Source organism: Poecilia reticulata, linkage group LG17, assembly GCF_000633615.1.
Source record: "Poecilia reticulata strain Guanapo linkage group LG17, Guppy_female_1.0+MT, whole genome shotgun sequence".
Taxonomy (NCBI): domain Eukaryota; kingdom Metazoa; phylum Chordata; class Actinopteri; order Cyprinodontiformes; family Poeciliidae; genus Poecilia; species Poecilia reticulata.
The window spans coordinates 1105407-1131883 of record NC_024347.1 but is presented as its reverse complement, the minus strand read 5'-3'; the positions used below and the strand labels follow the sequence as shown (position 1 = coordinate 1131883).

At 39.4% G+C, this 26477-nt stretch overlaps 5 protein-coding genes across 6 annotated transcripts; 3 read left to right on the top strand and 2 right to left on the bottom strand.

Moving 5' to 3' along the window:
• The first annotated feature begins 342 nt into the window (after positions 1 to 342).
• Positions 343 to 2296, top strand: LOC103478888 (zona pellucida sperm-binding protein 3-like). Its single transcript, XM_008432983.2, has 10 exons — positions 343 to 469; positions 556 to 740; positions 819 to 922; positions 992 to 1083; positions 1162 to 1342; positions 1428 to 1533; positions 1601 to 1680; positions 1765 to 1856; positions 1940 to 2038; positions 2124 to 2296. The coding sequence occupies exons 1-10, from the start codon at positions 403 to 405 to the stop codon at positions 2135 to 2137; spliced, it is 1020 nt and encodes a 339-aa protein (XP_008431205.1). The 5' UTR covers positions 343 to 402; the 3' UTR covers positions 2138 to 2296.
• Positions 2297 to 4515: 2219 nt separating this feature from the next.
• LOC103478887 (uncharacterized) lies at positions 4516 to 6256 on the top strand. Its single transcript, XM_008432982.1, has 9 exons — positions 4516 to 4622; positions 4707 to 4873; positions 4947 to 5050; positions 5116 to 5204; positions 5310 to 5490; positions 5570 to 5675; positions 5740 to 5825; positions 5901 to 5992; positions 6065 to 6256. Exons 1-9 carry the CDS (start codon positions 4559 to 4561, stop codon positions 6121 to 6123), a joined length of 948 nt encoding a protein of 315 aa, XP_008431204.1. The 5' UTR covers positions 4516 to 4558; the 3' UTR covers positions 6124 to 6256.
• Positions 6257 to 6891: 635 nt separating this feature from the next.
• On the top strand, positions 6892 to 12404 carry LOC103478886 (RING finger protein 212B). Its single transcript, XM_017310198.1, is given in 14 exon segments — positions 6892 to 7044; positions 7339 to 7425; positions 8734 to 8944; positions 9037 to 9089; positions 9181 to 9275; positions 9277 to 9438; positions 9545 to 9689; positions 9774 to 9802; positions 9881 to 9921; positions 10020 to 10044; positions 11721 to 11778; positions 11880 to 11931; positions 12024 to 12054; positions 12167 to 12404. Coding segments are annotated over 12 exon segments (858 nt in total). The 5' UTR covers positions 6892 to 7044; positions 7339 to 7425; positions 8734 to 8844; the 3' UTR covers positions 12234 to 12404.
• A 103-nt stretch (positions 12405 to 12507) lies between these two features.
• homeza (homeobox and leucine zipper encoding a) lies at positions 12508 to 17470 on the bottom strand. 2 transcript variants are annotated; one of them, XM_008432979.2, is made up of 3 exons: positions 16978 to 17469; positions 16206 to 16298; positions 12508 to 15839 (listed from the first exon to the last, which is right to left on the bottom strand). In XM_008432979.2, exon 3 carries the CDS (start codon positions 15837 to 15839, stop codon positions 13866 to 13868), a length of 1974 nt encoding a protein of 657 aa, XP_008431201.1. In that variant the 5' UTR covers positions 16206 to 16298; positions 16978 to 17469; the 3' UTR covers positions 12508 to 13865. The 2 variants fall into 2 exon arrangements, with proteins under 2 accessions (XP_008431201.1, XP_008431202.1); XM_008432980.2 differs by lacking the exon at positions 16206 to 16298 and having other exon boundaries at positions 16978 to 17470.
• Positions 17471 to 18284: 814 nt separating this feature from the next.
• dhrs1 (dehydrogenase/reductase (SDR family) member 1) lies at positions 18285 to 25106 on the bottom strand. Its single transcript, XM_008432978.2, has 9 exons — positions 24920 to 25106; positions 21201 to 21350; positions 20961 to 21104; positions 20463 to 20542; positions 20213 to 20345; positions 19945 to 20100; positions 19790 to 19859; positions 19310 to 19390; positions 18285 to 19166 (listed from the first exon to the last, which is right to left on the bottom strand). The coding sequence occupies exons 2-9, from the start codon at positions 21342 to 21344 to the stop codon at positions 19030 to 19032; spliced, it is 945 nt and encodes a 314-aa protein (XP_008431200.1). The 5' UTR covers positions 21345 to 21350; positions 24920 to 25106; the 3' UTR covers positions 18285 to 19029.
• Positions 25107 to 26477: the final 1371 nt, after the last annotated feature.

Here is a 26477-nt window from a genome sequence, read left to right as displayed (position 1 = left end):
GTGTGTGTGTGTGTGTGTGTGTGTGTGTGTGTGTGTGTGTGTAAACATTTCATTTCACTTCATTTGAAAATAACATTGAAGTTATTAACAGTGAATAGGTTTACTATATTAATAAATTTAAAGTTGTGTTCATTTATTTTTGTTCATCTCTAAAAAAAAAAAAAAAGCACACTCTAAACAACACAATAGCACACCTTTGTTTCTACTAAAAATGAAATGAAATGATTTTTTTTTTCTTAATTTAAATATGTATTCATGTCAACTCCCATTCTTCCTGGGGACCGTGAACACAACACTCTGATAAATAGCTGTCCCGCCTTCGCACGGATGTTCTCCACTCAGCTAATTAACTGAAAGGTGGATAAAAAGTATCAGTCTGGTTGTGTCCGAGATCCATTAGTCATGGTAGCTCATTTCTGTCTAGGTTTTGTGGTCTTGGCTCTCTTAGCAACAGCTGTTGCTGATCCAGGTATTTGCCTCGTACATCCGTGTCGATGTTTAGCAGGTATGTGTGCTTTTTGTGGTCATGAAATCATCCTGGTACTTTATCCGCAGATATCAAAGTGGTCTGTGCAAAAGACTCTGTGCGAGTGACATGGAGGGTAGCCCCCCAGTTCGTCCCATTCGCAGCTCGATTCTTCCTTGGAAGCTGCATGCCGTCATCGTGGAAAGTTCTGCCCACCGGAGAGGGATTGGCACATTTTAACTACAAATTCTATGATTGCAAGTTTACCAAGCAGGTAAGGTGTCTCCATAACGCTTTCAGTCGATTAATCTGCTCGCAATGTTCGCCACTAACTGGTTATTTCTGTCTGCAGCTGAAGGGAAAACGCATAATATATCAAAACGAGCTGAGCTTCAGGCCACAAGCAAAACCGAAGCCTGTTGCCTTTAAGTATCCCATCCAATGTGTCCAGAAACGGTAGTAATTTGGTTTACTACAGTATGATTAAAAGACCAAGGTATGGTGTTGAGTCTTCACTTGTTTCAGACCTGACGGAAGAATCCCCCAGTTCCTGAATCCTGGCTCAGGTGTTTCTGAGGGACGCAGTAAGCTGGTCTTTCATATGGCTCTCCTGAATGGTAAGTTCTCCTGCCAGGTAAAATCGTGGCTAGATTCTGGGCTGATTAACTTGTATTCTTCACCTCCACCCCTCAAAGAGCAATTAACGGCCGTCTCAAAGACAAATGTGATTCCCCTCGGCTCATTCCTACCAATCTGGGCAGCTGTGGAGCAGAAGTCCCATCAGCCGCTGGTGCTGCTCATGGATGAGTGCGTTGCGGCCTCAACCCCAGAGCTGGAACCTGGCAACCAACTTTATCCCATTGTTGGCAATCATGGGTAGGTGTCAAACTTTATTAAATTTTTTTTTTTTTTTTTTAAATGGTCACCGGACATGTTGCTGACTTGAGTTTGATACTACTAGGTGTCTGCTAGAAAGTAAAAGGGGAAGCTCACTGTTCCTTCCTCGGTACCATTCATCTGCCATAATTCTCTATCTCCAGTCATTTGAGTTTGGCATGGGAGGAGAGGTGAGTCTAGAGTTAAATTGCTCAGATTTTTCCCAATTTGTGAACTAACTGTTCTCGCGATTCCCAGGTATACATTCACTGCAATCTAATCGTGTGGGATGGGGATTTTGATAAACGCAGGAAGGCTTGCCATGTGAAAGATGGGAGGTAACTACATGTACAGAAGTTGTATGTTGCCAAATCTCTCACGGTTTCTAAGGACGAGGTGCTTAAAACTGTTGTGCTCATCAGGTGGGAGCTGCTTGATGACCCTGCTCGGAGCTCGCTCTGCAACTGCTGCGAAAACTCTTGTAGTCCTCGCACCAAAAGGGCAACAAGCTGGGGTAAGTGGGGTGTGTTTCTTTTTTGTTCCCCCCGCCCAATAGCCTTGCTGTATAGCTTGCCTCTCCTGATTTTCTCGTTTTAGAGCCTCACAGCGTGCACTTCAATTCTGTGTTGGGACCCATCATCATAGTCGACCAGCCAGCCTCTCTGATAAATTCTTCACTGCCTGAGACTGATACAGGTGGGAGTGCGGGGGTTGTGAAGTTTCTGTATCCAAGCTTTGCACCAATGTGTGTCTCATTACAAATGCAATTGTCTATTTGCAGGAAATTTAAGTTGAAGCTGAACTCTAAGGTGCAGCCTGTGGCACTCTTGATTTACAAGACTCTGGACATCAGTATTTTTGGAGTTTTTTTTTTTTTAAGAACCTGTCATTGCCTGACTTGATGCTGTTTAATTTGAAAGGGGAGTTGTGAAATAAACCCTGTTCTAATTTTGACCCTTTTTCATCTTTTTTTTTTTTATGGGTGAACATGTGCAATAAACTTCACTAGATTAGCTTAAAATTTTAAACCGCTATATGAAAACTAAATATTTCTCTGTCAGTGGAACACGGACTTTTTCATGGATTGAAATCCAGAATATATATATATATATATATATATATTTTTTTTTTTCTCTCATTTTTCCTCTGACCATTTGTATTAGCTTTGGGTCAAACCCTAACTTGTAGTAGCAATGTTCTATAAGACCTGGAGTGAGCCTGAAGTGCCACAGCATAGATTAGGAGCACTTTATCTGGACTGAAATGAAGTTGAGTGACAAAGTTTTCAGATAAAAGCTTGCCTTTCATTTGGAAATCAAGGTCCTGAAGTGAAACTGAACCCCCGCTCCCGCCAGGATCCAATGTCCTCTGTGTTCTAAAGTACAGTCTTTAAGGAAATGTTTCGGGACTACTTTCCTTTTCAGCAGGACTTCCCATACTTGCAGTACCAAAAGTTCAAATTATATTGTTTGACCAGCAACTTGAACTCTATATTTGGTGTATTAAAGATGAGACATCAAAACTAAACATGACTAGAAGGCGACTATCAAACTAATCTGGACTTCTGTTTTACTTCAGCAAAAAGCACAGGTTTGTCACCTCCATGCTATGCTGCATTCAGAAGCCTGTCATTGTTTAAAATATCCTTTTTTTTTTCTTATGTAATTTTTTCTGTAAGTCATGTTACAAGAAATAGTCCTGCAAATTTCACTTTCTGAAATGAGTAACAAATTTGATGTCATAATTGGTCTTTTATGTACCTGCTGTGGTTCTAAGAGATTGGAATTGCTTCTGTATTGACTGGAGGTAATTATCCAATACAGCGGGGAAGAAAAAAAGTCAGTGACCAGTCTTTGGAGCAACACATTAAAGCAAAGGCGACTTGAACACAACCAGTAAAACTGCTTTTGACTCTCTTTTCCCAGGAATGGACAGTGTTTTCTAAAAAAGTTTCATAGAAATCTTATTTAAATGCTGCTTTGAGTAATATGGCATAAATATTTCACTTTTTTGTTTTCTCAAAGAAAAATATTAGATGTGGCTTGCCATTTTGAAGTTTTATCATTTACCTTAAAGTTATTTGACAAAGATGATTTCAGTGTCTATCTTTGGGGATTAATGTATTGAATAGAGCATGGATATTTAGTCAATTTATCACAGGGAATTCACACACACAGATACCCAACGGCTACTTGGAGAGATCAATTGACCCAGTATTTTTGGACTTCGAAGGAAGCCTGAGTACTCGAGAAGAACCTATGCATACATGGGAAGAACATGCAAACTGGATGTAGAGAAACTCTGGCCAAGATTCACACTGAGGATCGTCTTACTGCAAGGACACGGTAGTTATTAACTGTACAAGTAGAATCCCAAGTGGTCAAACTGATACTTGGATTTCTAGACCCCACATTTTCTAGTCACACTTTTTATTCATGTGTTTCATAAATGAACACATAGACATTTGCTTTTTCTCATAATATAAATAAAAAAGCTAAATGGAACAGGAAAAAAGTAAAACGAGTAGGAAGTTGGTTGAAAATTTAGACATTTTAGAACTTAGAATACATGATTTGTCCTTGAAGGTTTTGGAACCCTTAATCTATGACAAAGTAATATCCTAAGTCATTATAAACAACAGTATACATCTGTGAAGGTAATATGGTAAAGAAATTATCAACACCACATAACCCATATGAATGCTTTTACTTCCTTCTCCTTACCATAAAATGATACATTTGATTATTTGGATCTTTTGGGAAGTTTGCATGTTCTCCCTGTGCATATGTGGGTTTTCTCTGGGTACTCCGGTTTCCTCCCACAGTCCAAAAACATGACTGTCAGGTTAATCGGCCTCTCCAAATTGCCCCTAGGTGTGAGTGTGTGTGTGCATGGTTGTTTGTCCTGTGTGTCTCTGTGTTGCCCTGCGACAGACTGGCAACCTGTCCAGGGTGAACCCCGCCTCTCGCCCGGTACGCTAGCTGGAGATAGGCACCAGCACCCCTGCCGACCCCACTGAGGGACAAGGGTGTAAGAAAATGGATGGATGGATCTTTTGGGAGATTTGAATTAGAGCCTTGCTGCAATTACACCAATTAATGGTCTATGACTGACTGCTGCTAACAGCCACCAGGTGAAAGTAATTTCCTTGACTGAACTGCAACAGTCAGTGAGAATAAAAGCACAGCTGGGACAACTCCTCAGCATTCAGTCTCGATGGCTTTCTTTTGGCATCATGAGCTCCTTCTCTGGTTGGTGGCTGTTGGGTTGGCTGCTGCAGGTAATGGTGCTAACATATAGATATTTTTTTTTCCACATACTGTTTTTCTAGCCTTTTTACAGACTCGTCCTTTATCCTGTCCAGAGTTGAAACTGGACTGTGGGCCGGAGTACGTGACCCTGGTTTGGTCAGACAGCAGATCCCAGGCTGATACATCACTGTTTCGTCTTGGTAGCTGCTTCCCCACCACCTTTACGCCACGGGAGGTGGTCTTCAATGTGGAACTTGACAACTGCAACTTCAGGAGGCTGGTGAGCAAGAGATCCCTGCCCAAATGAAGCATGTCAAACTATTCATATTGCATTTTGACTCTCTTTTTAAAAGGTCTCTGGCAATGAACTGAACTACACCAATGACCTGTTCTACATGTCGTCTCCTGGCTCTTATGTGCTTCCTTTTACTCTTCCGGTGGTCTGTTCATATCAAAGGTAAGAGTTGGGTGACTAAATTTGAAACTTATCTGTACTTGAAGACTAAACGAACTTGTCTTCAGGCCCAAAGACTGGTACCCAAAGCTCTATGATCCGGTGTCCTCTACATATGGAGTAGAGGACTTGCTGTTCCATATTGAACTCATGAATGGTAGGTTCTAACCCTCATGTCAATGACTGATGTTCATCCACAAGTCAAACTGAAAGCTGTTTTGGTGAGATTTTATTTATTAAGATTTTTATTTTTTTTTCTCAGCTGACTTTTCAGGCCCTGCTGAAACGTCTACCTTTCCCCTGGGTTCCATGATCCCCATCATGGCTAGTGTGGTGGAAGCAGCCCATCAACCCTTGCTGATTCTGCTTGAAGAATGTGTTGCTGCAACCACATCAGACCTTGAGACTGCTGTTGAAACTTATACCATAATTGCCAATAAGGGGTACTTCGATTAACCTTGTATATGCAAGGATTTTATATTACCCCTTATTTGGGACTCAACTTACTCTTCTAACTTGCAGGTGTCTTGTAGACAGTAAAATCACCCGCTCAAAATTTGAACAAAGACAGAAGGCCTCAGAACTCCAGCTATCGCTTCAGGCATTTAGGTTTGAGCTTGGACAAGAGGTAACTTGTTTCTTTACGTGGCTGGCTTGTTGGTTGTGAATGGGGTCTGACAGGTGTCTCTTAGGTATACATCCACTGCACCATGTTTGCTTGGGATCCCAATGGTCTTGACAGCACCAAGAAGGCCTGTCATTATGTGAAGGGTCACGGGTAAAAGATAAAGGCGTCACCTTGCTGTTGAGTTATCCTGAAGCTCTAGCTGAATCGTGTGCCTTTTGTTTTCAGTTGGGAATTGCTGGATAACCCTATGTATAGCAGCATATGTGACTGCTGTGACTCCTCCTGCAAGACCAGAAGAGCAAGAAGCCCAGGAGCGGGTATGATTTAGTCTTTAAAAAAAAAAAAAAAAAACACTGTCTTGTGTGTACTAACCCAACTCTGTTCTTTAGATAATGGTTTGTTCCAGAAGGCAGTGATTGGTCCACTTGTCATTACTGACCTGGCTTAACGTGATGCTCTGGCTGGAACTTCTGGAGAGTCCTTGAAGAAATGTGGAATTTATAAATGCATTACAAATGAGGAAAAGTCTCTTTGTATTAACTTATAAAGTTTGGATTAAAGTTTGACACCAAAACTAGGAAGGATACAATAGTCAAGTTGACTAACAGTCCTCTTGCCCATACCTTTCTGTTTTTATTTTATTTTTTTGAGGGGGGGGGGGTAAAATGGCTTTTATGTAGAAGGTTTACACTAATGTTCTCCATAAGCATAACTAGATGGGACTTTGACCTGAGAACACTAAGACCAAGATGTTGGAAAAGGCTTTTCTAACACATGTGAAAGAATCTGATATTCCAAGATGTGTGGCAACTATGGGGAAAACTAAAGTGTACAATTGAACATTTTCACTTTAAGCTGAATGTTGGACATTTAGGCCACATTCCAGCTTATTGGCATAAGATGCACATGTAAACGGGAGTTGTATAAACACCAGATTTCCTGCTCTAATCCATGATTGTGCATTACAAATCTTTAGATGGAAAAATGTACATTAAATATGAACAGTTTAAGGACAAATCTTAATTTAGCCTAGAATCCTGTGAATTAGGAATTCGGTGCCTTAGATCTCCAGCAGGGCCAAACTCAAATTGTGGCACTTCCGGTGGCAGATTAAATATTTTTCAAACAAATCAGTGGCATCTTTTGTGATGAATGCCACAAAGCCATGGCATTTGCCACAGAATCAGACGGATGACCCAAAATATGCAACTTATTTGTTCTAAATTAACTTATTCAATCTGCCCCCGGCCTTTACTATACTGTAGTAGCTGACGGCACCGGAAGTTCCACGATTTGAGCTTGCTACGTCACTGGACCAATCAAAGTGGAGTTAAGAAACTTCGAGGCGGATTCTTAAAATTGAATTTCGGTAAGCTTAATAATATACGGAAGCAGGCTTTTCCTGGACAAAAAGTAAGGTGGATGAACTTTATTTTAACAAGCTGCTGTTTAGGAACTCACAGTTCAGTTTCCCCCGCTAATAAACTGCTAATTATTTAAGCTAACTAGCTTACCAGCTATTTTGAGGTGGTGACGTCCTCAGGATGAGTTACCTTATGGCAACGCTGGAAACATAAATTCTTAATTTAATTTTGATTCAGTAACAGTTTATATAAATGACTCAACCTTAACTGCCGCATGTTTTTAAAAAATGTTAATGTAGGATAGCCAGGGCCGGATGTAGGAGACCGTGGACCGCTGGGCTGGAGCTACATTTGGTTACCATCCCACAGAAGCTCCTCTTATCCCGGTAAATTTCTATGTACTTATGTAAACACACAGATCATAAGTTCTAGGCTTTGTTAAGTTAGTTTTTCCCAAGCAATCTGTTCTTTCAAAAAATTTTGTCATTTATAAAGAGAATAATTTCTGCAAATACATTCACAAGAAAAAATATATTTCTTTGCAATCATCCATCACACAAATGACTTGCGCATAGAAGTCAGTAGCTCCTGTTATGTCATTGTAAATGTGAGCTTGTTATATTATCATCCAACAGCTACATACTGATTATGCTCAGAAAAAAAACTACAAATTTAAAAATGTCTCAAGTTTTCTTTGTAGACATACAAAGTACTATGGTGTTTGATTAAAAAAATACTTTGGGACTCTCAAGACTCATTTCTGGGGTTGGGAGGGCATTCATTTAAAAAAAAAATATAAAAAAACAGTAATACAAGGTATTATCAAACCAAGCCCTTAGAATTTTACTAATCTTTTTTTAATAGATTTTAATTGGTGGTGAAGTTTTGCTTCAAAGACTTGTTTCATTAGATTTAGTGGTCTAGAAAAATAAAATGCGTGTATAACAGGTGCTTGAAGCTGATTCACCCATTTAGGAAATATTTCAGCATGGCAATAACCTGATAACCTTTATTTCAAACCAGTAAAATGTGTGAGAAAAAAAAATGAATAAGAAAACAAGAACAAACCCCCGACCCCTATGACAATCAAACATAAAAAACCCCAAACTTTCATATCCAGTAGGAAGAAGCCTAAGCTTATTAAATCCTACCCCCAATTGTCCTCGATTGAAAATGTTACAGAAACCTATATTCCAATTTTTGTTGCTGCCTGTTTATTGAAACAGGATTTCCATTATTTAATCAACATTTTTAGTTTTTTGTTTTTTGGATAAAATGTTGAACCTCTTGACAACACAGACCCAGTAGACTTAACTGAAAAAGAGTTTAATGTGGATCTCTGAAACAGCACACTATTATTACCCCTTGAAGCTTTACACATTTTGCCACTACAACCAAAATCTCTAATATATTTTCTCTGGATCTTATGTGAAACACCTGGGCAAAGTAGTGCTTAATGATACACTCTCCATCCAGGCTGACTGAGCTTGAACTATTGCGCAAAGAATGGTAGAAAAAGGGTTGCATCTGTAGATGTGTGAAGCTCGTAGAGACCTTCAAAAACAGGTTTGCAAGTCTTGTTGCAGAAAAATGTATTTCGACAAAACACTACACTTTTAAATAAAGTAGAGAAAGTCATCTACCGTCTTCTTTTTGCTGATTGTTTTGCACTATGTTGCTTTTATCTGTTTCAGTAAACCCAATATAATTACATTGAAGCTCGTGGTTTTAACGTCACAAAACGTGGMCGAGTTTCGCCTGGCGATAAAATCTGTTCTTGATCTAAGAGACGCTAGAAGTCAAAGATGGACTGGTTCCACTGCAACCACTGCTTCAAGAAAAACGGGTCGAATTTCGCTGTGTCGAGCTGCGGCCACATCTCCTGCGAAGCTTGCATTAAATCAAGTGAGGATTTCGTTAATTTCATCCAACACGGCTTTCAGCAGATTGACTTCATTATTTTTTTTGATGTCTGCTGGGTTTGTTAAATCCATCAGAGCAGTGCAGTACGTGTGGGGTGGCCTGCAGTTATCTGCCCATCACTGATCAGGTTGGTGAGTTTGACATAGATTCATTGCAGGTTATGATTGGACATCATCTCAACTCACATTGGAAGACTTTTTTTTTTTTTTTCATTTCAGATGAAGCCACAGGAAAAGGTGTTTTTCATGGACCCTGGAAAGCTCATCCAGGCAAGGATGGAAAACATATCGCAGGTCTGTCCTATTTATGCATCCTCTGACATCTTGGAGACACTTTCATTGGTCACTGAGGAGTTTTCACACTCCACAGATTGCCATTTTCCAGCAGAAGCAGATGGAGAGAGTCATGGTTCACTTTAAGAACAAATCCGCTGAACTGGAGAGGCTTCTGGGAGAGGTTTCTCAACAAGGTCACAGGTGGTTTTCACGTTGCTACACAGTAGCTGTGCAAAGTCGAATCAAATAAAATAAAGCAAAAGTTGAGACTGTGACTCTTATTTCCTCCTGCTGCTCTTATCACAAGGCAACTGTCAGAGCTGAAGAGAGAGAACGGTGAGCTGAAGAAGCAGCTGTCAGAGCTGAAAAGAGAGAACGGAGAGTTGAAGAAGCAGCTGTTGGAGCTGCAAAGAGAAACCGCCGAACTGAAAAAGCCACTCTCTCAAAGGAGGGCAAGTGCTTAAAAAAAAAAAAAAAGTGTCCTTTCCCCTTGTTGAATTTTTAAACAGGCTTAACTTTCTTCTTTTGTGCCACAGGTTTCTCCTGGACAGTTCCAAACTACTGGGTAAGCATCTTTGCGTTTATGATCACAAACTGAGTTATTAGACGTCAAAATCATTCCGTGACGTTTTCCGAACCGCAGCGCTCAGAGGGTTTCGCTCCCGGTTGGCGTTACCTCACCAGGTAAACCCAATGATTAAAGCTCAGAACATGTTCAGGGTTGGTGTCAGTTCCTGTGTTTTAACAATTAAAATGGTGTGATGTCTGTTTTTTATTAACAGTTACTCCTAGATCAAGAGCATTGAGGTAGGTTTTTTTTTTTTAATTCTCATAATTGCTTATTGTACAGATGCATCTATAAAAATGAGAATATGATGATGAATGTCAATATGTTTTGTGTCCGATTTCAGAAAGTGGAAATTGTGTTTTCTATAGATTTTATTACATAGAACTAGGGTGGGACAATATGGATGCAAGCGTTTCATGTCACTCAATATGGATAAATATTGATTAGCTTTTTTGTTTTAAATATCCAGAACACTACCAAACTGGCGACAAGACCACTCCTGTTTTATCCACAATTTCCTCTTGAGTCGTACTTTTTTTTGTTTATGAAGTTATGAGACATGGTGGGATGAGACATGGTGGGAAAACCTTAAACCTTAATAGGTTGTTGCTAGGTAACCAAAATAATACAAATGTAAATGAACAAAAAATATAGTCTAGCCTTTAATTCTTGTAATTTTGATGATTATGGCTCAAACATTATGAAAACCCAAAATTCATTGTCTTTGAAAATTTGAAGTATTGTGAAAAATCCAATATTGGAAACTCAAGGTGTTACAACCCCAATCAACTAATTAATGCAAAACATCTGCAAAGATTTCCCAAGCTTTTAAATTGACTCCCAAACTGTGTGAGTAGTGGACAAGAGAACTGTATTCAAACATATTCTCAGAAGGTTGAGTGGAAGGAGAACGCGCGGTAGGAAACGGCGCACCACCAGCATGGAGAACCGTAGCCGTGGGAGGATTTATCAGGAAAAATCCATTCAAGAATTTGGGGAAGAAGTGGACTACAGCTAGAGTCAGAATATCAAGAGCCGCTACGCATAGATGAATCCTACAAATGGGCTGCAAGCATCTTATGTAGGCCATGGAGAGAAAGAGTCCTTGTTTATATTATTCACCACAAAAGAAAATTGGGAATCTATCAACATGAAGACTTACAAGAAGATATCCACTGACATAGAAATACACAAAATTGCACTGATGAAAAACAGCAGAAAGTTTTAATTTAAAAGGAGACCCAACTAAGTATTAATTGCAAAGAAACTTCACAAGCCTGACATTTCACAATATAACTTTCTAAGAAACTGAATTTTTGGGTTTTCATCATATGTAAGAGAGAGGCATGAAAATGACGATTTGAAACATTTCATTCTATGTGTTATAAAGACAACAGTTTCACTTTCTGAAATGACAAAAAATATTGAACTATTTAACATTGCTACAATATTTTGAGATGTACCTTTTAGAATGTCATTTTAGTAATTCAGTCCATTCCCTTTGGGGTTATTGAAGTATTTTTGAATTTAATTTCAATACTTGCTAGTTAATTTTGATGATTATAGTTTGCTGAAAATAAATACTATGTAAAGGACCAATGGAGGCTATTTAACATAGAGATATTACATTATGGCCTTCAACATGTGGTTTAGCAATCATCAATCTGTCCACTTTATTTTAAGAAATCTATTTTTACAAGGCTCCGCAATATTCAAATTGTTTGAAAAATTGATTTTGGAGTTTTCATTAGCTGCAAGTCAAATCATTTACAACAAAAAAACAATTGTAATATGTCACATATATAATACCATTTTCCTGTTTTTATTTAATGCAATGAAATTAAATAACTTTTCAGTAATGTTCAGATTTCCTGAGATGCAGTTGTAAAAAACTTTAAAATGCTTTTTGCCTCAGTAATGTAGGCTCTGGAGAGTCTCAGAGGTGGAGCAGGGATAGAGGCATTTCTCTCACTGTGAGTCTGGATTTATTTCCCAAGTTTACAAACACTTGAACATTTTCAATCTTTGATGCATAAAATATAAAAAGGGTTTGATTCTACTTCCTCTTAATCAGACTCCGGGCTCCATTGCTTCCGTCTCCAGCCACAGCTCTCTCCACGAATTCAGTGAGTGTGACTGAAAATTGACTCAACAGCAATCATACAAATGTTGATAAAAAAAAAAAAAAGATAAAACTTATCCGTCTTTTCCCGTTAAGGAACGTCACCATCTTTTAGCACTCCTACAAGGTAAGTTACAACTTCCTGGGATCTTTTGGCCTTGAAGCCTCAAGTCACAAGTGATTATCGGTAAGAATTTTTCCACCGTAGAAATGAGTCAGTTCATTTGTGTCCTTCCCAGAACCCAGACCCCTGGCTTCCAGTTCCCATTTATGAATGGAATCTCACTACACTCACCCAGACAGTGAATAACTCGCCACGCTTGCTGGGAATGCCTTTGATGTGCATGATGCCCATTTACGTGAGCCTGAACAACAATAGCATTTTACATCCTTAATCTAAAGGAAGGGGTATTCCCCAAATGTTGAAACACCTTGCCGTATTGTTCACCTGGATTAAAACCTCCATGTAAACTTTGACTTGATTTTTTAATAGTCTACTTTCCTTTAACTGCACATTGTAACCAATCATTAGTAAAAGTCATTTCTATAGGACAATTTCAGAAGAAAATTTACACAGCAGGAAGTCGTCACAGGTGTCTGTATTCATAACACACACAAACAAATCTTTGTACACTTGATTATAATGGCAAAAACACTTAACTATTTTCCAGTGACACAATTGTGCAAATGAGATTTTCTCTTTTCAAACAGGAAAAAAAAAATTAAAAATAAAATAACCTTGAAGACTTTACATGTATAGATTTACATCAACAGCATGACAGTTGCATTACCTTTTCATGAGCGACAGGAGGAAAAACTTAAGTCATACGCGCCACTTTGTCAAGTTTCTGGCTGTTTGACCTTTGGACGAACATTTTCAAAGAGTTGAACTCCGTTTAAAGCTGACATCAACAAGAAGTACTTAAATATTGTCAACTGTACGTGAACTTATGACCCCGATTATATTGCTCTGTCACTTTGTGTGAAATGTTACCAGTCTTTGGATTTTGGTTCATTTTCGCTTGTATTTCAAAACTCACCTTCTGCCCACATTTTAAACTATAAAATTACACCCTATGCCTATTAAATTCTAACTAGCTCATTTAATAATATAGCAATTCTGCCATCTATGCAATGATGTAATTCCCGCAACCTGGTTCAACCTTTACTGTTAGAAACATGCTGCAGAATGCAAATGACAAGGCATTCAAATTGGTAAGTAAAACACCTCTACAGAGTGACGAGCAATTTAGGAAATGTTCTGGAAATGCATTACACATATGAGATGTACCGTGCTGTTGTTTTAAAACAAGTTCTACAGCACGGAGTAAAAATAATGACACTAATCAGGAGTATAGATTGTGAAATACTAGTATGTTATTAGCGTAGGGGCAGCAGGTTGGAAAACCAAAGTGCAAGATGTTGTATTATAAAGGAGCAAGTCCAGTGTGCTTTTCATGAATACAATATAACGGCTAGAAAGGAATGATCAGTCAATAGGTTGTCAGTGTAGCCGTTTTTTTTCTGGATCTACAGCTAGTTACCTGATTATGTTATACTGCTACAAATATAATACATTAGAAAAAAAACAACTGTAGTGATATCTAAACAAAAAGGAGGTCAAAAATATAGCAACCCAGTGTAGAGGTTACTGTTCTATTTACAGCAACAGAGCCAGTAGAAATATAATTCGGATCTAAATATATTAGAATAAACAGGAAATGCAGCATATCTATATAAAAAAAATACACAAACCACACTTTGGGCTTGTTGAGGGAAGACTGGATTTTACAAACCTGCCTTAATTAAAGCAACATGAACCACAGCAATAATCACATCTGTTGTGTAAAAGGTGTGTGTGTGTGTGTGTGCGTGCGTGACGGGGTGGGCAGATCAGGTTTTTTTTTTTAAAGTTTTTTTTTTTTTTTAGAAAAGGTCCTAAGCCACAACAATTTCTTCATCAGTTTCCCCAACCTCTTGAGCTGCAAACCAGTCTCGCACTTGCTGGTAGCTCATTCTTGATTTCTTGCATAGTAGGTCAAGGTCTTTTTCATTTAGTGTGCCCGTCGTAAGGTAATATGATACTAGTGGCTGGATATCGGGAGAATCTGTACTTGCTCTGCTTAGTTTTCGTTTGCGCCCTCCCCCGCCACGAGTTGAGGTTCCAGTGCCGTTCGACAGGCCGCTGCCGCTTTGCTGGGCAGCAAGTTCTGCCAAAAACTGTTCGCGGACGCCCTTCACCCAGCGCAACTGGCCATTTTTGACAGCGTAGCGAGTGTCGCCAAACCACTGAATAACATCCGCTCTGGGTAAACCTGTGAGTTTGACGAGTTCGGTGTATTCCTCACTTGTGGGCCACTGGCACTTCAAAAAGTGCTGCTTTAACACATCCAACTGCTCCTTGGTCTTTCTGGGACGTCCTGCAGGAGTGAGTGCAGGGGACGTGGACGTGGAAGCGCCTGAGAAGCAAGTGGCTGTCTGTGAGGGACTGGCTTTAGTTGAATGCACCGACTTCTTTGATGCACGGATTCTGTGTGAATATGTTTTGGTGGGGGAGGCGGTAGGCGGTGGAGTGCGAGAGGGGGAAGAGCAAGGAGAAGACTTTAACTCTACAATTTCTGGCTCAATCTTGCAGGTCTTGGTCAACTGTAGCGGCTCTTCTTCAGTTTCTTGCTCCTCTTTGAAAGTATCTCCAGAAAGTTCTTCTACAGCTTCATTTGCTTGTGGCTCGTGGAGCTTTTCCCCAAATGCTTCTAGACTGTTTGACAGAAAAGTCTGAAAGAAATGTGAATTTCTGATCCCGTTATTCCGGCTTCCCTCATTGCTTTTCACCCCGTTTACTTGACGAGATTTTTGGTTAGTAAGTGAAAGAGGCTGAGTTTGAGATTGTGGTTCATGTTTACTCCCAACAGAAGCCTGGTGAGAAAAGGTCTGGGCTGCTGCCAGGCTTCCACGACCCACTCTTAGCTGATAACGACTGTCACTGAACCATTTGCGAATGTCATTGCGGCTCAGACCTGTTTCTTCCTGCAAACGCTTGAGCTCAGGCTCTGCGGGCCAGTTCTCTCTTAGGAAGCTTTTGCGGAGGGCAGCGAGTTGAGCTTTTGACTTTTTGTAGCGCCCGTGCCGGTACTGTTGCGAAGAGGACTCTGAGAGGTCAGGGGAGACGTCAGCTGTTGTGGTCGCTGGAGTGTCTGCTGGTGAGCGGTAGAAATATGAATCCTGAGGAGGTGGGAGACTTGACCTAAAACATGGAGGATTGGATTTATGTGAATCTGGAGACTCACACTTTGCCATCTTTGTTTCAGGTACAAAACCAATGAGATCACACTCCTCATCGCTGTCCTTTTCCTCGTCTAAGTTTTTGCTCTTGGTTTTTAAATTGGCTCCGTTTGTTTCAGCGGAGTCCTCACAAAGCTCAGGCACAGCCAACTTCCTCCTTGTCTCCTCTATCTCTTCAGAAGACCAGCTGATACCATATTTAATCCTCTGCACCATGAACCACACCTTAACTTTGTCCAGTGGCAACACACAGACCCGAGCCAGTGTGCTAACCTCTTTGGACGATGGGTATGGAAACAAGTTAAAGGCATTGACAAGTTCTGGGATTGAGTCAAGTTCTCGGGTCTGATCGGACTGGGTCCATACCAGTTTGAGCCCCTCTGAGACCAGAGGCAGGCACACTACAGAGTTATGGTTGGTGGTGAAACTAGCCACGCCACTGGCACTGCTTTCTGCTGAGCTGGGGGAGTGCCGCAACTTCTTGGAAGAGCGTTTGGTCTCTGCCTTTTCTTCACGCTCTGGCTCCGTCATATCCACTTCAAAAGGCTCATCTAGGTCCACAAGTCGTCTGTCTCTGCCGTTGCGTTCGGTATATGACGCCATGTCGGCTATCAAAATATGTTCCGCCATCTAGAAGGGAAAAACAAACAATGATAAAGTTGTCCTTTTTTTTTTGTTCACCTCTTCTTACAAACTGTCACTTCAAAGATAAGATCACAGTGCAGAGAAGAACAATCTGTTAAGAAAATAAACTTTCTGTTCTGATTTCATTCTCAAAGTTAATTAGCGGACAAATACACCCCTCTGCCTGTTCCCCTACTTATTCCAAACTCTCTACAAAACTAGTCGTATACTGTGTCAAGGCGCGCTCTCCCCTCCCCCCAAAGCGTGGTGAATGACTTTTGTTTTGCATGAGCTGAGGGGGATTGGTCCTAAAGGGGTGGGAGCACAGGGAATGAAAATCTACAAGGGATCCATCACTGTCTACTTGCTCACCCTAGCTGGTCAGGCTTTTGTTTCACTTCCAAGTTTCTCAGTCCTGAGAGATGAGAGAGGCCTCTTCACAGGAAAAGATATGGCAACAGAAACCTGCAGGAGGAGGAGGATTTGTCAGACTCATGTCTATGCCCTGGTTCATGCTGAAACTAATGCCATCCAAAAATAAAAAAAATGTATGCATGTATATTTTCTAATCCAGCAACAGGTGTTGTGCCATACTACCGTGACTGTTAAGAAGATCTATGTAATTAAAGGTTTAAATATCATTTTAAGTCTTTGCACGACTTTTGATTCAGCAAGTACATAAATCTGGTGGCTAAAAGTTGATCCGAACTACTTCTCTTAACTTTTAATGTTATTTCAGGGGTTATTTATTCGGAACAAATAAGAGTATTGCGCATTTCGTTAGGCTGGGTTACGCCACGGCTGACCTTAAGTAGCTGGGAACTGGGCTGAAATGTTTTTGAGTGGGACAAACATTAGGTCACAAACCATCGTGTTAGTCATTGGTGACACACTTAAATCCCAGAGGGTGAGAACATGGGTTCTCTTCTCAGTTTCGACACTTTTCCGTAACACACGAAGATAGTTTATTCACGCTTTGTTTAATTGGGTTCGATAAAAAGCTGTGAAAGTTGACCACTATGCCAGCAACAATAGCGGTCCAGTCTGGCCCCCCTCTTTGTGGCGTACTAACTAAAACGCTTCACACTGCACAGGCGCACTTCGTCGTCAGACACGCTTCAGTGAAACATAAAAATAAACTTACCGAAATTGCCGAAATACCCCTTAATCCCCAGGGTCCGTTCTGGTGACACGTAAACCAGAAAAACTGAGCCTACTCCACACTACTAGGATATATATGACCGAAGTTGGAGGCACCGAGCGAGGAAACAATACCGTCCATCTATTTGGCTGACCCTTGTCTTATTTTTACCAAGCACCTCGACGGATTACGGTCGGGATTCAAAGATACGACGCAACCAAGTTTGTCCCCAGTCGTAGGAGTTCAATCGTTGGTTAATTCTCGGTCAGGGACACAAATATCCAACTCGGGAGATTAAAAGGCTGAATGTGAGTCGCCGTTTGTTCCTCCCCCTCGGTCGGTCCGTTGCTGCTTTTGTTCTTTAACTGTGAAGTGTTTCCCCCTGTCCGGCCAAACCAACGCGAGGCGGAGCTGAGGACCAGGAAGCCCGGAAGGCCCACATGACTCTCCCCCTCGCTGACGGCTGGGTGGGTGTGCCAGTCTGGGTGAGCAGGCCGTGGATTGGAGGGAGAACGGGCCAGTATAATAAATCCGCTACAGAGATCCAATACCAACTACCCCGCTGCAACCTATGGTGGCATCAGAGACGGGATGACGCTGAGAATCATCTTTTAAACTGAACGGTTCTTTTTGAGCCAGTTTTGTACAGTATTGGGGGATGTCTTCTGATGGTTGAATCCGTCTTGAATAGTCTTATAACATCTATTTGCCCTCTTAACAGATTTCTTTATATCAAAATTTTTGTTACATGATTGAGATTAAAAAAATATAAGACTGAGAAAACATTCGTGAACACTACAATCGGTTTACTTAAGATTGTTTTATCTATTAAAGGGGAAAAAACCCTGACCCTATGTGAAGTTATACTCTTCCCAAATTAAATCACAATTTCACTAATTTCCCACAACAGACCTATACTTTTTTTTTTTACAATTCATATAACACATTGTAACACTTTATTTTACTACAAAGAAAAACAGATGAAAAACCTACAGATATATTATTAAGAAATATCTGTCTGCAGGGAGAAATGTTTTAACAGACAATAGCAATCAAACGTCACTTAAATGTTTGATTGCCAAACAGTAATTAATGCAGTCTTCCAACCTGCATATATTATACATCTTCAACTAGCTGCTTTACGTAGTAGTAAAAAAAAAAAAACCTGGCCTACACTTTATGAACTCTATATATTGTTTTCCAGAAATGAGTAGGACAAATAAACAGTAGGAGATTTTAAAAAATTCCTTTGTTGAATTGCATTTTAGTTGGAAAAATACATTAGCTGTTTAGGAAAGTAAAAAGCAAGCTGAAATTTCAGAATGCCAACTGGTTTTTTATTGTAGTCCTATTTTTAACCTGTAAGACAAAGAAAATGAGATGACACTCCTTCACCGATAAGGGGCGACGCTGTTTTTTCTGGCTTATCTACAGCCATACATCCACCTCAGTGTCCCCTCAGGGAAAAATAAGGCTCATTACACGTAAGAAGATCATGCCAAAAAAAAACAGCACATCAAGCACAAACAATGACTGCCTGCACATCCAAGAAAAAAAAAGAACAGTAAAAGTAGGAATTAAGTATGAGTGCAGGCTAAACATGACACTAAAACTTTTTCAATGTAAAATCACACTTCTTTTCAGCTGATTGGGTTAAACTTCATTTTTATCCTTCAAGCATCTTCAGGTAGAAGGAGCTCATGTCTGACACCCCAGAGGAACCCCAGTTCCTGTTTTTCTTTCTTCCATACAACAGTAATGAAATACATTCAGTGTTTAGTTCAAAAGAACTTCTTTAAACTGCACAGTTAATGTTGTTACAATCTCATTGGGATGGTTCACCTTTGGCTGAGGTGCTAATGTTAAGCTTACTTCATGTGGACCTTTTCATTGATACAACTTTAGCACATCTTCGACATTAAATAATTTCCTTATTTACGATCTGACTGAGTCAAGACTACTTCTTTCCCAAAAAACAAAAAAGGAAAATTTTTGTCATTCATGGAGTCATTTAGCATAGATATATGGCGTTGTGGGGAGTGATGAGGGAACCCATCAGAAGCGTCCGTTAGCCAGTGTGAGCACAAAGCGAGGCAGGCGAAGAAACGAGGGGACGACTGCTGAAAGCCAGGAGAGGTACGGGACCTGGGTCAGGAGGAATTTTAGGGACGTAAAATCTGTTACATCCCGCCCTGAAGGGGAAAAAAAAGACTACATATTTTTCTTTGATCTATTGCAGACTACTTACTCTGTGGACTAACAAGATGAAATGAGTAACATGACCACTAGGCAGGTGGTTATTGTTGTATGATTATATGACTGCTAGTAGTATTACCATCAACATCTTTAATGCCATATCGTCTGGCCAGGTCACACGTCATGAGCACCTTCCCAGTCAGGGACATCAGATTTTTATCTAGCAGACAAAAGCAAAAGTAGCTTTAAAACAACGGATCTGTGTAAGATGTTAATTTACAGTGGCTTATGTTAAAATTCCAGATTTTGAGACTTAAAAATCTGATAATGATCAATAATTTTCTTCCACCTTCAATGTATGTCCTGTACAATTCAACTCGAAAAAAAAAATCTGGGGAAACATGAAACAAGGAGGGTAACATGGTAACATAAGAGTAAATACTTTGTCAAAACACTTTCTGATTTAATTGCCTCATTCAGTCTTTTTGATAGGAGACAATCAGCATCACACACCCTGACATGGTGATATTTGCACTCTCATGCAAAGTTCTCAATCACATTTTACTGATTAAGAAAAAGTTACTTCTATACATTTTTGAGGTCCTTAATGATAACTTACCATTAGCCAGGCTGACGATGCACTTCCCACTTAGTTCTGTAGTTTCCCCATTGGCGAACACATCTTTATACTGAGGAAAATCAAAGTCAACAGTTAAGACAGAATTGGAAATGGACTATTTATGCAGACAGACTTGCTATCCAATGGTAGTCTACCTTGGGATCCAAACCCATTACAGAAAGATGCGGCGCATCTTTCTGTATAATTAACTGCGATACAAGCTCTGTTTGTACCGGTCCTGGCCACAGACTGATGGAGGTCACTCCTCTGCTTTTCAGCTCAACCGCCATGTCAGCTGCCAGTCTGTCACACTGGAAAAACACAAAACAAAAACAGGTTTTCATGACAGTAATGAGATGTAAGACAAACTGTGCATTTTGATATCAAACTGGATGCCAAATTGAATCAAGTGGAAGAACTTACAGCAGCTTTACCAACCCCATATGCTACATTGAAGAGGTAATGCAGTCCGCCCATAGATGAAACGGTCACTATAAACCCATGACCTTGAGCCACCATCAAGCGAGATCCATAAACTGAGAAAAAGTAGTGCCCCCTAAAAAAACACAACAAAAATAACAACAACTGAAGCTATAGCTGATCAGAAGGAAATGGGCAAGATGAGACTGTGGGACAATATGATTGATTCAGTATGTTTGAAAGATAACAGTACCTCAGGCCTGCGTTGTTGACAGAATCCCAAATAGACGGATCGGTTTCCCAGAACTTCTTACCCATGTTGTCAAAAATATCCTGAAACGACAACACACAAAGTCAACACACTATGTTCAAATCTTTACTTCCGTTCATTCATTTACTTTTTGTTTTTCCTAAAAAATGAAAGCCAACCAAAATCACTTTTACTATTTTAAATCTGTGTTTAACATGGAAGCTTTGAACGGACGTTTCCTGCATATACTTTTTCCAGATGGTTTTCTCAAGATCACAAGTTAATTTGCCAACAGTTTTATCAAGATAAGGAGTTATTCCAATGGTTTTCTCGAGATCACAAGTTCATTTCTTGATGGTTTTCTCGTGATCATGGTCTGTGTGTTAAGCTTGATTCTATCCTTCACTTATTCACAGCATTATTCAAGACATGACACTTGTATACTCCCGCTGTTGCGGCATGCATTTGAAGGATAGAATCAGGTGTTTTAATGATACAAACCTGAACTCCAGCGTAGGCATTGTTCACCAAGATGTCCAGTCTGCCATCCTGCTCTTGTTTGATCCTTCCAAACAGTGCCTTGATGTCTTCCACTTTTGTAGAATCACAGATCACTGGAATGCCCTTCCCACCTCTCTCAGTCACCTACATTATAATTAAGGGCGTCAGAAAAATACAACGTATTGTGCAAAAGCAAAGTAATCTGATTTCATTTAAGACAAAGAAAGGTTTAAAGTTCACCTCAGCAGCAGTTTGTTTGAGGGTTTTCTCTTGCCGTCCTGTGATGTAGACAGTAGCTCCGGCCTCAGACAGCTGGAGCGCAATTCCCCTGCCGATGCCCCTGGAGGCACCAGTAACTACACACACCCAGCCAGAGAGGGACATCTTGGCCTGCAGGAGGTACATTTGCAACATAAGCCAATGGTTCTCCAACCTTTTCTGACAAGTACCACATTTGGACATTTGCCATTTTGATTACTTAGTGGCAAACTCTTTGAGGTATAGAACAGACGTCATCACAAAATGTTTTGTACCAACCATGAGTCAGTTCATACACCCCACTCAAATGTACGACATTCTAGCTGCTTTGATAATTGACAATTTCAAGAAATTTTCTGTCAATCAATAGGCTACTGTAGAGGAATGTCGTTATCCGATCCAAAAGCCAATTGGAGGTTGTGTAGAGTTGCGTTGGTTTGATCAGTCATAGTTTGTAAGAGTTAATTGACTTAAGTTCATCATTTTAGTTTATCAGAACTAAAATCAATGGAAATAGGGTGATGGATGAAATAGTGTACGCTAAAGTCTTGAGCTTTTTTTGAATAGCAGATAGGGTAATGGGAGTACGACCAGATAAAACAGTCACTTGTTAAATCGGTGTATTAATTAGTAGATGGTGTTAGCATGGAGTTAGCTCATCAATTATCAAAGTTCTTCTGGTGTTCCTGGGTAAATTCAGGGTAAATATAGATGCATTTCAATCAATTACTGCAAACTGATTTCAAGTCACAAAGTGATATACTGCAGATTCACTTGACACAGAGAGTGATATGTTTTATGTACTTATTTTTGTTCATTTTAATGTTTCCAGATTGCAGAAATCCAGGATTTAATTTCTTACAAAATTAGAATATGACATACAACCAATATCGAAATCTCAGATTACTGAAAACTATGTCCAAGTATGTCATCAATGCTGCGTTGCATGTAGGCAATCAGTCTGTGATTCTGCTGAGGTATTTGGGAAGCCTAGGTTGCTTTAATAGTGGCCTTCAGCTTATCTACATTGCTGGGTCTGGTGTCGCTCATGTTCCTCTTGACAATTATTGACAATTACCCATAGATCAGTGGTTCTTAACCTTTTTTGAGGTACCGAACTCACCAGTTTCATATGCGCACTCACTGAACCCTTCTGTAGTGATAAATAAAATATGATTTCCCCCCCAAATTCAAGACAGAATCTTGTTGGGTCACCTCAAGCTCACCAAGTCTTCTTAAAAGGTAGAGTCTCTGAGAACAATTCCTCAAGATATAGTCAGTGTTTTCAGCAAAGTTGAGCTGGCTCAAGGTATTTAAAATTTGCCACAGTTTCAACAGGTTGGTCATTGAGAGAAACTGGAACCACTTTAAGGTCTTGTTTAGGTCATTTAATTAGCTCTACATTCTTAAAAGAATGAAAAACTAATAATAAAGACTTTCCAGTATTCTGATTTAGTAATGTAATTATATTAGTTGTGTTACCACCCCCACGCCACTAGAGGCAGTACCAACACCGAAAAGATGCGATACGGAGCAGATTTAGAAGTACACCGAAAGCTACAGAATTTGGTAAAAACGATGAGCTTTGCTGAAGTAAATAAAGACACAAGTTCAAATCCATGCTGAGAGAGGAACTCCTTCAATCAGGGCTCCTCCGCAGCTCTGATTGGCTAAGCAATGTAACGTGATCCTTTGCAGCAAGTGATGGCAAAGCGGGGCGTTATCACAACTTTACACAAGTGTGTCTTTACCTCCGCGGCAGAGGCTCCGTCGAACCCCTGAGACCGACTCATCGAACCCCTGGGCTTCGATCGAACCCAGGTTAAGAACTACTGCCATAGATGCTATACGGGTTTAGGTCAGGTCAGCTGGCAAGCAAGATCAAAACACAGGATGACCATTAAAGTGGGCAGTGGAATATTGGCAAGTTCTGCTGGACAATAAAATCAGCATCTCAATGAAACTTGCCAGTAGAAGGAAGCATAAAAAGTTCTAGGTTTTCCAGATAGATAGACTTGATAAAACACAGTGATTACACTGTGTTTTATCAACACAGTGGAATCACTATCGCCATGGCTTCTCTAATCATCACTGACTATAGAAACTTCACATCGGACCCCAAGCAGCTTGGATTCTGTGCCTCTCCACTCATCCTCCAGACTCTCCCTGATTTCCAAATAAAATGGAAATCAGGGTGTTTACCTTCATATGATACGAAACGAGAACTTTGGACCTCTGTAGAACAGCCCAGTTGTCCAGAGGTCATCTGGACTGTTTCTCCTTAGTCCAGGTATGGCACTTTTCCTTTCACTCAACTTTCCACTAATATGCTCCAGGAGCAGCCAGCTAATCTTTGATCATTCTTGGCGTACACTTACTGATTGTTGGATGACATTCGTGTCAGCAGTTTTCCTCACGGATGTGCAAGAATTAGGATAGCCATAACAAGTCATTTCTGTCTTAAAAATCTCCTTTTCAATGGAATTTAAGATTTAAAATTTCAATGTAATGAACTTCAGTTTTTGATAGCTCCAAGTCACGATTATAAAAATAAAAACAGAAAAAACCTTGTGGGATGTATCACTGAGTGTATCGAATACATATATGACGTGAATTCAATTTCTAAAGTAAATTAACTTTTCAAATTTATTGTAATCCCACCCACAATTGTTCCTGGTTCACTGTCATCCATTTCAGTTCCTTTTTGGGTTTCTCAAAATATGCTGCACTCCACTTATCTGTAGTTTTTGATGATGATGATACATTTATTTCAGACATTTCACCAAGAGAAAACCACACATAATAAAAAGTAGTATTTGCATATTTTCTCAGTGTAAATGCAATACCCCGTTACCAACCACACATAAACTAATACATGCAAATAAACCTGTTTGCGCACACAGTTTATCCTAGCTTACAAGGATACATTAGTTTCACATTTACCATGTAAATAGTTTAGATAAGTTTTCTCTCAGTTCAGGTAAATATCATGGTTGTAGAACCACTGATAAAAGCCTTAAGATAAATTAGATGAGATTAGTGTCTAAGGGTTATGAGGTAGGAGTGGAAGCAGCCAGGGTTACGTAAGTGCCACGCTGCTCTGTTGCTTCATGCTGTCCAAAGTTTACTGGAAGTCAAACCGTATTCTGTCTTAAAAAAACCACTTTAGGTCCAGTAATCATTAGTCAGCAACCAGCCAACTTGCCTATATTATAATAACGAAATATGTAAGCAATCAGTGGAAGGGTATTTGGTGAAAATTAACACTATTTAATAAACTTTATGGTGAGGATTTCTTATGGTTTAATTGTTGATCAACTACATGTATTTTATTTATTTATTTTTTTTTTAACTTTAGGTAACAATTTTTTCCCTTTAGTAAAATCCACAGTCGCTTTTCAGTTTTCATTTTGATACTAATTTATTTTCATCCTTATTAAGTTCTGCTGAAGATAAACGGTTATTACAAGCGAATGTTATTTTCAAAAACAATACGTAACATATTAGTTGTAGACAGGCGCTTTGGGCAGCACACTAAAATTTAACATACATAATGGACATTTTTTTAGCGCTCATTCGCAATATTGACATAGTGAATAATATATATAGCCTAGTACTGTGTATGCCCCCAAAAAACTACACTAACTCTATAAAAATAAAGCAGATAAGCTGTTGTTTTACCGGCAAAAAATAAAGCTTACGTTGTATTAGAGAGCGGAGGATCTGGTTTGTCTAGTCCCTGTTGTTTGTTGCAGTCTTTTCCAATGAAGAACGAGAGCAACTGGCAGTGCTGATCATAGACGCTGATTTTCGGTGGAATGTCAGTGCTGGTTTGGTGACATCACAAGTTTATCACCAGCTCCATGTTACACGGATGTCCAAAAAAAATAAAAAACACACTGCTTCTGTAAATATCGCGAGAAAAGGATGGTGAAAGTATCGCGAGAGTTTGTTTTTATTCATTTTTAACAGACAAAGTTTATAATGATTTTGTACCTGTGGTTTTAGCTAACCATGGAACGCCACAGGTTACAGTTAACTTGCAAACAAAGTGAATTATTTTGAATGTCAAGAGTGAATATAACTTTCGAAACACCAGAAGATGGCGCTGTTTATTAAACAACTTCAGAAAACCCTAGAACGCGGTAGGATTATAGAACTTGTTTTTGTTACTAATTTAGAAAAAACAGTTTACTGGCTATATTTAATCGTATTATTATTAATTATTATTATTATTATTATTATTATTATTATTATTATTATTATTATTATTATTGACTGTTTTCAGATATGTTTTTTTTTATATAAGTCAATTAACTCTAACTGACTGAAACAGTAAGGCCTAATAATATTACATTAGAACCACAAAATTGATCACAAAATAACTATCTACTGGTATACAGCCGGTGATCAACTGATACAGTGGAAAAATAGATATTTATTTGTATTTTTTTTAAAGGTAGACTACAGTGCCTTGTAAAAGTATTACTTCCCCTCAACATAGAATTAAAATAGAGCAGCATTATCCTTTATTGTCCCTGTGTGGGGGAAATTCAAGAGTCACAGCAGCTTAAGGTAAGTAGAAGCATGTATATTCCCACAAAAGTAAATTCATATAAAAATAAGAGTAAGAGATTATACAGTAAGGGCAAATTTTCAATGTAAGAAAAATAATACTGCACAGTAGAGATGTGCCGATCAGGTTTTTTCCTGCCGATTCCGATCACCCATGAGGGCCGATTACCGATACCGATCACATAATTATTATTTTTTTAATCATAAGCACTACCGGTTACATAATGTGGAAAAAGGAACCATGAATTCACCTTAATTTAGACAAAAACTTGTTTTTAATAACTTTTTCCAAGAAAAGAATAAAAGTCATTGTGCAAATTGTACTGCTATCGGTAATACTATCTTTAACAGACTGAAAACATATGAAGGSTCTGAAGAGGCTAAATAATGCAAAGAGTTAAAATAAAACCTCTCAACATTGCCAAAAAATTCAAGTATAAAACTTAACATTCAAAGGCAAATACAGGATCCATTACAAAAGGGGTGTCGGTCCTATAGGGCCGGCATCCTGCATGTTTTAGTTCTCTCCCTGGTGGTAGTAACAACCTTTTCAGATTGTCAATGTTCCTCTTAGACCTTCTAACGAGCCATCATTTTATCCAGGTGTGTTAAACCAGGGATTACAATAAACAATCCTGAGTTACTGAATGAAAACTTCCTGATAGCATGGCGGCTAGCTGATTA